This window comes from Rhyacophila brunnea, unplaced genomic scaffold (genome assembly GCF_057557595.1).
Source record: "Rhyacophila brunnea isolate RB1 unplaced genomic scaffold, BYU_Rbru_1.0 scaffold_13, whole genome shotgun sequence".
Lineage (NCBI taxonomy): Eukaryota > Metazoa > Arthropoda > Insecta > Trichoptera > Rhyacophilidae > Rhyacophila > Rhyacophila brunnea.
Window position 1 is genome coordinate 27,647,193 of NW_028232785.1, and position 12,212 is coordinate 27,659,404.

Genomic DNA, 12,212 nt, shown 5'->3' on the forward strand with positions numbered 1-12,212 from the left:
TATATCAGAGAGGATGCTGTGGTTACAAGAGGAAGTTGCGGTTTCTCTAATTATAATCTGTTATCTGCTTATTGATCTTATGCATAACAGTGCGAACAGGTCAACTATTCCTCTCCGAATGGCAACGCGGCCGAAATATCGTTCCACATAGTGTTGAAAATTATTTGCCGTTTCACTTATGTACGCTCTTAAGCCCTGCCTAAACTAAACGATAATAGTTAAAACATATTATTATCATATCTATAAAATTAAATTTATGTATGATTTAATTGCATAATTTTAGATATTTTGTAGTTAAACGAGTATTTTTTCAAATACCTACTATTATCTATAATGGCTTAGTTTTCGCAGGGTTTAATTGAATTTTAAAAACTAACCAACACCATCTGTAAACTATAGTCTTATTTCAATGAAAACAAATACGTATTACTGACAAAGTTTAGTGTGCACTGTGTATGGCGGATTTTAACCGCCTACCTCTACCCTTCGCCACTGTGATATTTATTACGTTAATTATTGGTATCAGCAATTTCATTATCCATATTACATTGTCGTTTTTAGAATCGTAAATAAGACTTGACCATTGTAAAACCTGAGAACGACATTCAGGAAGATCATGTGAAATTTTTGAAGACACAGTACACACATTATTTAATGGTGAAGATCTGTTAGCTGGATGCTCATATTCAAAATACGAAATTATACAACAGGTACGTTCCATTTTACTTATTTTAATTCATGCACTCGTATGGAGGCATGGGCATAGAAAACAACGTAGAACATACTTAAAGCTGCTCAGCTGAGGCATGGTCTGAAAAGATCGTGACTAGGCGATGCGAGGAATGCGAGTCGCGGGTGCAAATGACGGAAGCCGAATGAAATATAATTTGTCATAAAAGTTCAACATGCGTCCTTTTTATGTATGTTTATCATTATATTCGTAATAATAATCGTATATTCATTGACATGTTTTCTTTTTTAAGTACATACGTAAAGTTTTTTAGTCATCTTTAGACACTTTAAGAATATTTTCATCCGACGCCATTACAAAGCGAATCGACGTGCAGACGCCTCGACTATTTCTCTCCGAATGACAACGCGGTCGTAATTTCGTTCTACATACAGTTGAAAATTATTTGCCGTTTCACTAATGTACGCCCTTAAGTAAGTTAACAATAACCCTTTATAGGTCATAAGCGAAAAACGAATAGTTTTGAGACCGGCAACATTAAGGTCTATATTTCTATAATTTTACAAGTAATAATCACCCTTATGGGTTTTTATCATTCTCAGATAATGCACAGAGGTCTTGAATCTAACCAATTGCCCTGAAGTTTGCACATATTGAGTAAGTATATTACGAAAAATGTGTCCCGGTCAGTTATCTGACCGGTGTCCATTTAGCGACATGATAGCTGCCAGTTTTTCAACAACTAACAGTGTTTTTAAGTTCTTGTTTTTGGAAAATAGTGACTTGTTTACTGAAAACAAAGTATGTACATTTATACTATAAGTAAAAATATATATTTTTTTGTATTTCACCTATTATTGAGTGGCTTGTCGAAAATGTAACCTCAAATTGTATAATTTGGACCCTTTTTGATTTACATAATATAAACACTAAAAATAATTTCTAAACCACAAAACATATAATTTCATATAAAAATATAGTGAACTTTCACAATTACTAGTTATTTTTTGTGGATAATTTGTCACTATCGAATTATTTGATGATATGTGTCATTCTTTGAAAAAACGTTTTCCATAAAAATCGCGGAAAAAATAATTGTATTTGTTTTCATTCAAACTGTAATATTTTTTTTGAAATACATATCTCATAATGAAATAAAAAAGTTATGGAATGTTATATGTATAAGTAGAAGCCTATATTGCAGAAAAAAATTTGTTTTTATTGTCTGAGGATGAAAAATGGGTGAAGCGGAGGTTTTAGTGCGAAAGACCTTGAAGACATGGGTGAAGACTCATTCCTGAGATTATTTGAAGGAATTACAGAATACGAAGGAGTGTTGGATAATTTAAAAAAACCTATTACACATCTTCACTTTAGAAACAAGTTGGCTGATCAGCTGATAGGATCTTTTTCTTCACGAAAAACGGTTGGTCGACCTCCATTTCCTGACGATATCAATTCAAATCATTATCCTGAAAAATGTACACTCGTAGATGCGGTTATTGCAGCACTACGCTGAAAGTGATACGAAGCTTAGTAACAAATTGCAAAATATCTTCTTCTATAAAGAAACTTCTATAAAATTAATAAAGTAATTATTATTGATACAGAAATAAATGAAATTATATTTTTTTCCTAAAAAACCTGTCTTTTTATTATTAAAAAAAAAATCCGTTAACAAATATTTTTTTTACCTAAATGGACATCGGTCAGAAAACTGACCGCTGGGAAATCGATAATTACGAAAAACTATTATACATTTCAAAAAAAAAATATTTTTTCTGTTCATCAAAATGAATATAGAATACATAAAAAAAATTATTAAGCACATATCCTATGTCCTATAAAGGGATAATTGAGTGTTTCACAACCATATTGAACCAAGTTCATTCTGTTTTTTTTTCGTAAGCTAGGTTCAAACATAATATTTGAGTATGTGTAATTCTGTAAGGGTCTGATGACAATAATTCTAACGTGTTATTTTGAGTATTGATATAAAGTAAATAGTTAAAGCATGAGCATGATACATATTGAGACAAGGGCCGTAAGTTACCTGATCTTTTCCAAGCCGAACTCCACAATTCTTCAGAAATCTCGCAACTGACAAACTGTAAATTTAATTAAAACAAGGGAGTACACGGCTGAAGGCTCGCGCAATCCATGGTTTAGGATGTACTTACATAATAAATTTCTGGATGCTACACGATCATACGACCGTGGAAGATAATAAATATTTTAACAGTGTGGAATATAGAATTGGGAACAATAAATAAAAGAGCGCTTTATATAATACTTGACAGAAACTATATTTATTATCACAAAGACAATAATTTAAAAATACATTAAAAAGTTATTAAGCGGCTTGATAGGTACTGAAATTTGAAATACTAACTTTAAATACAAGCAGCTAAGTTTGAAAAGAAACAATGGACGGCCAACAGAATCAAAAAAGCCGAGTTCCTTCTCTACCTCGCGACCTCGGTTGCGACCGGAAATTCCATTAGCGACATCTATCTAATCGCGTACGCTCTATCGATGTGACCATTGATAATAATCGGGGTTGCCAGCGGTATCAAAGTTAGTTATGTTAAAAATGAACATAACAGTATATTTAAGTTATTAAATAAGGGAAATCAGACCCTTAGAGAATAGGAAATACCTACTCAAATATTATGTTATAAAATAACCGGAATCTACTTGGTTCACTGTGCTGCCGTTCTATGCACAGAGGCCGTAACTGACGTATTTAGGTATTTTCATGTTTTTAGATATTTGGATTCTGCAGAGTTTTTGTATAAGATCGGTGAATAAATCTAAGCCGTAACTGCTATAGTTACGGAGAAATCAAGGGTGTTAATAGCCGTATCTACGGAGTTTGAGAAAATAACCCGATAAATACTAAGCGATTCGGTTGTAACTATCATTTACTAAGGGATATTAGCCGTATCCGACATAGATACGGCTAATATCAATACATAATAATAATAATAACATAAATCAAATTTTCAAGGTATGTAAACAAATCTTAAACCAAAATTGACTATTATAGGAAAATATAATAAATAAAAAGTTCCCCAGTATTAGCAGTGAAAGTAAAATAATATGAAAGCTCAGATCTCCCAGTTGCCTAAATGCAGATACGGCCTCTGTGCTTAGTACGGCAGTGTGGTTGTGAATCACTTAATTGACAGTAACTAGGTAGGTAGGTATATCCTGATTTTTTTTGATTGCTGGACCAAATGAAAAAAGTTAAAAGATGACCTTGTTTATAATCTGACTGACATTTTGACAAATGTCGTTTAAAAAAATATGCTCGACAGAAGTGGTTGATGAATTATTATAGTGCCATTCCATTGATGTTTTTTTTTAAATGAGTCGTCGTTTCACACGAGACACCGGCGTCTAGACACAGGCGTCTTTAGAGGCTGCATTTACACATACACGAATGAGTGCGTTTAGACGGAGACACGACGTGTGTCGCGTTTATATTCATAATAATATTTATATGCAGTGTCCAATGATACCGTTGTCCAGATACCAGTGTCTCGTTTGAAACGGCTCTTTAGAGTACAAGTTTGGTATAGTACAGGTAAATCACTATAAAGTAGCACCATAGGTGCCTAACGCAAAAGCAATTTGCAGTTGTGTTGAAGTGGTATTATTTGCTAGTACCTACTGAAACAGGCATTGCAGTAAACAAAGCCAATATCGCAAATCGCCTATAGTGTCACTGTAGAATGATTTGTTTATACTTCTGATTTATTATGACAACCGAAACACGTGTCGTATTAAATATACTTATCTGCATATATGGCGAACACGGGACAGAGTAATAAGATATTAATATGAACACCAATCGCCATGAAAGGTGGCCCCACGGTGACCGCGCAGCTTAAGCATTGGACTATTTATAACGCCGTGGCTATTTCGAGTGAAAACTTATGCACTTTATCTGTATTTTTTATTCTAAATGTCATTGTTGTGAACGTCTTGAATTAATAATCTGTTATGTGCTCAAAGTGTATTTTTTTTTAAATAAATAAACTCCCGTGTACCGCCCACGGTGGCCGCGCAGCTTAAGCGTTGGACTATAACAACGTGGGTCCCAGGTTCGAATCCTGGGTCTGACAAGTACCCATATTGTTTTTCAATTTGTGGGTGTCAGGGTATGGACCTAATAGGTTGAGCAAGTGTCTGACATCCATTTCTCGTAAAAAAAATCGGCCAATACAAACCTCTACTCTGTGGAGCCCATATGATCCTATTAAGATCGGACATGGTCGAAAGAAAAAGAAATGAAAGGCTTTGAAGTTAGAAATGGTTTTTTCAATTATTTATGACGTGCGTTTCGATATCGTTATAAACTTTAATGCATATTATGATACAGGTGTACTTATGTATAATAATATAATATAGAGGTACCTTAATACGTGTTTAATTTCAATACATATTATTCTCCACACTCGAGAATTCATCATCATACAGAACTCACTCAGAAAGCGATCCACTTCCTTTATTTTATATAATAATATTTTCATTTATTTTCAGGCTACATTCACACATCAAAATGAGCCGTTAAATGAGGGAAATGACAAACGTGTGTTGCCCCAATATGGTGTTTGTAATGCTGAACGAGGTGTAGAAACTGACGTATTAGAAGACAAATCAAATCACTATAACACAACTTTGGTTAATGCATCAAATTATATATCAGACGACATCAAGTTTTGTTTAAAAAATGACACGTCGGATAGTATTAGATCACACTATGATAGAGTGGATTTTCAAAAACATGACGTTGAAGAAGGGGGCATTATAGTAATTGAAGTAGAGATCTGTGTTATGTTGAATAGACTTTCATTTTACGAAAGAAATTTTGTATGTAGCAAATGCTTTGCTTTTTTCTCAACGGAAAACATTTTAAAGGAGCACACAATTATAGACCATGTTTTGGATGGTACTACAAAGCAATCTGCCATACTAAAGAGATATAGTTGTGATGAATGTAACTCTGCGGCTTCATATCCCTCTCAATTAAAAATTCACACGTATGTTCACAGTGGAGAAAAACCACACAACAGATAATAAATAGAATACCAATAGGCTATATTCAATACGCCGCATGGTGAAGCAGGCTTTTGAATGTGTGAGTGTCCTACGAAAATGAAGCACGCATTATGCACGTGCAATAGTGTGTGTAATACACCAACATTAAATGAGCGTAAATGCATAAACCGAGAACAGTTTTTAGTATTCGACGTTAAACGTATTCTAGCCACGTGTGTAAGTTTAACCCGGGTTTATCTTTACTCGAGTCGGTTACCTGCTATCGCCTTACCCGTTGTGTATTTCAGTTCCCATTATTTCTGAGTTCCCTGAGAAAAACTTTTCAAGTGTGCTATATGTGATTTCACAACAAGTCGTTCGAGTAATTAAAAACACACTCAATGGTTCACAGTGGCAAAAAACTCTTTCAGTGCGATTCATGTGATTACAAATGTGCATGTCCGAGTCATTTAAAGCAGCATATTATGTTGGTGCATACTGGTGAAAAACGCTTTAAATGTAGTCTGTGTGATAAAAGATTCCCTAGAACAAGTAACTTAAAGAGACATACACTGGAACACACCGGGGAACGACCTTTTAAATGTAATTTATGTGATTATAAATCAGCGCAACCGGGCTCGTTGAAGGTTCATCAAATGGTGCATAGCGGTAAAATGCCTTTTCAGTGTAGTGTCTGCCAATACAAATGTACGCAGTTTGGTAACTTGAAGAGGCACAGATTAGTTCATAATCGTGATAAACCATCTGAGTTTGTATTGTGTGATTGAAATTTTGACACAGAGATAAGTATGGCCCCCACATCCTGAAGCGGGCCACCAGACTAGGATGTTTGGCAGCCCCCCTACCTATCGCTAAGAGTAAAGGCAGTGTGACGCGCTACAGTAGCGTTTTCCACGGTGTACGCGGTATAATTATGGTGTATTTTTAGCGATTTTTTGATTTTTAATATGTCCATCCATTTAAATAATGGAGTAAAGTTGTCGAGTTGTTGCACACAGTTAAAACTTAGATCGTACATCAAATGTTTTAATTATTAATAATTATTGAAATACAAAAGCGCCGCAGGCGACTTTTTTACTATAAGAGCAAATTTTTGGTCTGTGTTTATCTCACTTATCGATCGACTCGTCACGCCGGGCCTTTCCTGAGCCCGGGCCCCTAGGCTAGAGCCCTGTCAGCCCCCCCTTGTGGGGGCCATGGAGACAAGTGAATTCACTTGAAAATCGTGTGACATCAATTATTGATTGTCGTGACAACCACTACGTCAAATGTTATGCATGAGTATCGAAGCGTACGGTAAACAAAAGGATCTGTCATATCCATCGATAGAAAATCACGTCACACTTATTTTTATCCGGCAGTTTTATACGCCTGGGAATTTTTCAGGGACAGATATCCAAGACTGAAGTCGCCACGCATTCAACTGTGCTCAAACTGCATTTACAGAGTTTTTTCATTATTGCTATATGGTCGATATTAATTATGTAAAATGTAATATTTTCATGTCATTATTATAAATTATTCTGATGAATAAAAACAGTTAATTACAAAGATAAGAGCATATATTATGTTTAATATTCATACTTCCGAATGCCGAGAAGGGTGGGACTAACCTTTCAAAATGTTGTTCGACAGCCAAATAATCCGAGGCACGATCCTCAGTCATGAGGTCCTGAAGAATGAGAAGTAATATTCCATTTACCTAAACTATTTGTATTTTTTCGTTCCTGGGGGGAGGTGGTTATTAGATCGAGAGGTTTAAAAGAATACTATTTTATGTTATAAAATACTACATGCAGTAATCAAATGTTTAAAATAAATATAAAGGATAATAAGGCTTCAAAATTATATAAATAGATTATCTACAACGTTTAAGGAATGTTCAGGGTAATGCTTTGAAAATACCATAAAACTCCATTTCGACCTACGTTGGGCGTGTGGGCCGTTAATAAGGAATATAACCGCTTGTTTTAAGGCAACACTGAGTTGAAAGTAAAAAAAGATGGCATCAATTTGTAGTCGTAGTGTCACATTTGAAGCTTTGAAGGTTTTATTGTTAATTCATCTTGCATCTGACAGAATCAATTGAAATGGATATCAAACTTGAACCTGAAGACGTAAAACATAATCTAAGTTTGCTTGATAGCGTCAACAAACGTCCAAGCACCCAAGAATCCCACAAGTCACAGCCTCCGCCAGAAATAAAGCAAGAACATATCGACGATGACAGTCCCATGTTATTTGAGGTTATAACGAGTCAACAATAATTAACTATCTATATACCTATATAGTCTATTGTAATATTAAAACATTATTTTACTGGATTTATTGTAGGCGGCCATTGGATCTGACGTACGGATTAAATCTGAAGTTTACATGCCGTCGATAGAAAGAGAACTAAACGAATCAAAATGTCGACCATTTGGATCAATTAATACGATGGCCTTTTATAATGATGATAAACAGGTGAATAAGCTATAAATTGTATTGAGAAACAGATAGGTAATGCGTCAATTACATTGAGTTACTTTACGAGCTGCTTGTTGTCGAATTTACAATCTGCCTGTAAAGTCGCCCAGTGTCATCATCGAACAAGCTAACAAGCAAATTGTAAACACTCTACCGAGAAAAGTTGAAAGCCGGTCAACTTTACACGTTACACGCGGCGTGTGGTCCTACTGCGTCTGCGCAGTAGAGCGCAGTAACAACCTCCCGGTAAAAAAACGAACTACGTTCTGTCAAAATAGTCGCTGGCTTGTGGCTTCTCAGCGAATGGAAAGTTTTGTGTGTCGTCATCACAATCTCCAACAAACAGCTCGTAAAGTAGCTCAATGTAATTGACGCATAAGTCATTGTATTCACACGGAATCAGACATGCGTCTTTCGCGAACGTGTTTGTTGCCTAATGTTTGAGGCTTCCACGGTTGTTTTTTATCGTAGTAGATTTTTCGGTTTCCACCGTGTGTCCTTCTTTCTTCGACGTTTCGGGCTCGTTGTAGAGGCCATTATCAAGAGGTACTCATTATTACATTACATACATTACTCTGATCAACGTTTGCTCTTAGCTAATCGGATTCCTTTTGACATTCTTAGAGCAACGTTTACATTCATATACCTACCTACACTACTTTTTATCATAAAACATATCATCTCTTGATAATGGCCTCGGCAACGAGCCCAAAACGTCGAGGAAAGAAGGAAGTATGAGTTTGTTGCCATCTATCCCGCTGTGGAAGGGATCGTTCCGGAATTGAAGTCCAGGTTCCTGGTTGGAGTTCATCCGGGACGCAGAATATCCTGATTTTCTAGAAAAACCTACCAATAAAAGGAAATTCTTAAGCTTCCCGGGAAAAAGCAAACCTAATCGTGGTCAGATACCGTTAAACGTCCCATAAAACAAATTCAGCAGGTAAAGCGAAAACAAAAAAGCTCTCGACTTTCATTGTGGACAGTGACGTCACGTGAGGGTAGACAGATTGAGCATCGCTTGGAGGCGGCAGTTACCCGAAAGGTGGCAAATCGAGGAGAATCATTTGATTTATATAAAAATACCCCCATGGGACGTCACTGGTCAGGCGTATTTTTAAAAGTACTTATCTGAAATCGTAGACATTGTCTATTGAAGCAGATATGGCATTTAAATTAGATTTAGTGGCATATATTATCATGTTAGGTAGTAATGTATCAACCACATTTCTTAGATATTGGAGTCATGAAAGGTTGATAAAAAGAACTGTAGGTACCTAAGTATAAAATAATGTGGCGGCATTTTGTCGTCTATGTCACTGATTTTGGATGCAATTCTTGAATTATTGTCCTGGATAATTTTGACTAAAAGAGCCAAAAAGCTTTCACCTCGATCTGGACGTAACCCATTAAATCCGGAATGTCCCGGAATTTTGTGAAAAAAGGTCAATCCTATCTAAGATGCGTGGGTAGTTGTTCTTAGCAAATTTTAATTGGCCATAAAATAGCCAGTATGACTCCGGACCATAATACCAGTTTAAGCGTCAATGACATTGAGCTAATTTACGCGCTGCTTGTTGGCGAATTTACAATCTGCCTGTAAAGTTGCCCAGTGTCAACATCGAACAAGCTAACAGGCAGATTGTAAACAATCTACTGAGAAAAGTTGAAAGCCGGTCAACATTACACGCTACACGTGTGGGCCTACTGCATCTGCGCAGTAGTGACCTCCCGGTAAAAAAACGAACTGCGTTCTGTCGAAATAGTCGCTAGCTTGTTGACTTCTCAGCGAATGGAAAGTTTTGTGTATCATCATCACAATCGCAGTACCTGGATCGCCCGCTTTTAAATTCGCCAACAAACAGCTTGTAAAGTAGCTCAATGTAATTGACGCTTAACTTTTTACTTTGGCTTTTCTGGCACGATCTCCAAGCCTGGTGAAGAGAACTGGATCAAAATAAACTCTCACGTTTGGCCCTTTAATCAATTAATATATTGTATTTTTCAGGATAATACAGGTTTCCCATATATAAAATGTGAACATAATCTCCAGTCAGAAACCTTCAAGGTCGAAACCCATGATGATATTATCAAGCTTTCATCAAAGGAGTTCAACGATTCTCTACCTGGGTGCTCGTATTCCGAATGCAGTACTCTAAATAAGGTTGGCAGTAGCATATCATTATAATATTATGAAGCTTTGTGTATAGATGTGTTAAGGCTATACCTCAGTTGAGGCAAGGTCTAAATAATGATCGTGGCTAGGCGATGCGCGGATTGCGGGTCGCGGGTGCAAATGACGCATGCCAAACTAAATATAATTTGTCATATAAATCCAACATGCGTCCGTTTAATGTTCTGTTAATTTTATTGTTCTATTAGTAACAATAATAATATATTCATTGACATGTTTTCCTTTTCATCTAAATCGGTAACGTTTTTAGTCATCTTTATACGATTTAAAAATTAATACCCCCGTCGCCATCACGAAACAAATTGACGTATTGACACTTCGACGTTCACTCTCCGAATGCCAGCGAGTCCAAAATTCCGTCGCGCCTATAGTTGAAAATTATTTGCCGTTTCACTGATGTATCGTCTTAACAAGAGTTGAGGCCAAGCAATACTCACACAGGCGCATTGTTTACAAAAAGGACTTGAAGCTTATACGCATGTTGTCCTATTTTCGCTATAAGCGCAATAAGTAGGCGTAAGCAAGACATACGGCTTTTTCTCGTAGACTAATGCACGCAATCTTTCGTATCTGTGTTCGCACCAACTCTGGCTGAAAGACCTATACCTATCTGTAGATATTGTCAATAGTATGTGATGAGCAGGCGCATAATATTTTGTGTGAACAGAGTATGTATAATATAATATAACCTCTATTCTAACCCAAGATGGCCGCGTAGCTAAAGCGCCGGCCTATAGCGTTGTGGGTGCCAGATTCAAATCCTGGGTCTGGCAAGTGCAAATATTGTTTTCCAATTTGTGTATGAATCAGGGTATGGACCTAATAGATTGAGCAAGTAGCCGACATCCATTTCTCGTAAAAACAACATCTGTTAAAACAAACCTCCTCCGTGTGAAGGCCCATGTGATGTTATTAGGATCGGACATGGTCGTAAAAACTCCGCACGCACATCTTATTGATTTTAACAACAATTAAAATTTCTCTCTGGCATTTTGAAAAACATCATAGCATCCAAAGTGGTTTAAAAGTTAATTATGTTATATGTCAATTATTTATTATATTATAAAAACTTTTATTTAATTATTTAGTTCGAAGCAGACTTGAGAGTGGGTCTATTGTTTGCGCACCGCATCAGTTGAAGTATGGCCTTATGGTGGAGAGGGTTCAGAAGAAATTCTTGAGACTCCTTTACTTGAGATTGTATGGATATTATCCGTGGCTTTATCCAACTCACCTTCTCTTAGGCATGCTTACATACTGTAGTCTGCAATTTAGAAGAAATCTTTATTTAACTACTACTTTTTTTTTCGACTTATACGAGGTATAAATGAGAACTCTGCCATTCTGGGCGGTGTTGACCTTTGTGTCCGTGATAACTATCTTAGAAATAGAGAACATCACTTGTTTATTCTCCCAAGGTGCAGAACCAACCTGCCACTGGTAATGCCAATTGGGAGGGCGATAACTATGTTCAACGAAATTGCTTCGGGTGTTGATATATTCCACCTACGTGAGGATGAGTATAGGTGGACGTTGTTTTATAAATTCTTAAAATAGGGTCCGCTTAACTCATCCGGTGTACTTCCTTGTACCTATCTAATTCATATTTTTTATATGTACACATTTCTACTTTTTAATAACTTAGTATATAATATGTCTATACTGATATACTTATCTCTTTTTTATGTAATACTGTTTTACTTATATTTCTTTGTTTATAAATGTCATGTTGTGAACGTCTTAAACTTATAATTTGTAATGTCTACAATATGTTAAAAATAAATAAATTGAAAA

At 36.0% G+C, this 12,212-nt stretch overlaps 1 protein-coding gene across 1 annotated transcript; it reads left to right on the top strand.

Annotated features, from left to right (window-relative positions):
* Nucleotides 1–7,759: 7,759 nt before the first annotated feature.
* Nucleotides 7,760–10,412, top strand: LOC147077138 (uncharacterized). The gene is made up of 3 exons (XM_085941005.1): nucleotides 7,760–8,004; nucleotides 8,093–8,224; nucleotides 10,233–10,412. The coding sequence occupies exons 1-3, from the start codon at nucleotides 7,849–7,851 to the stop codon at nucleotides 10,410–10,412; spliced, it is 468 nt and encodes a 155-aa protein (XP_085797131.1). The 5' UTR covers nucleotides 7,760–7,848.
* The last annotated feature ends 1,800 nt before the right edge of the window (nucleotides 10,413–12,212 follow it).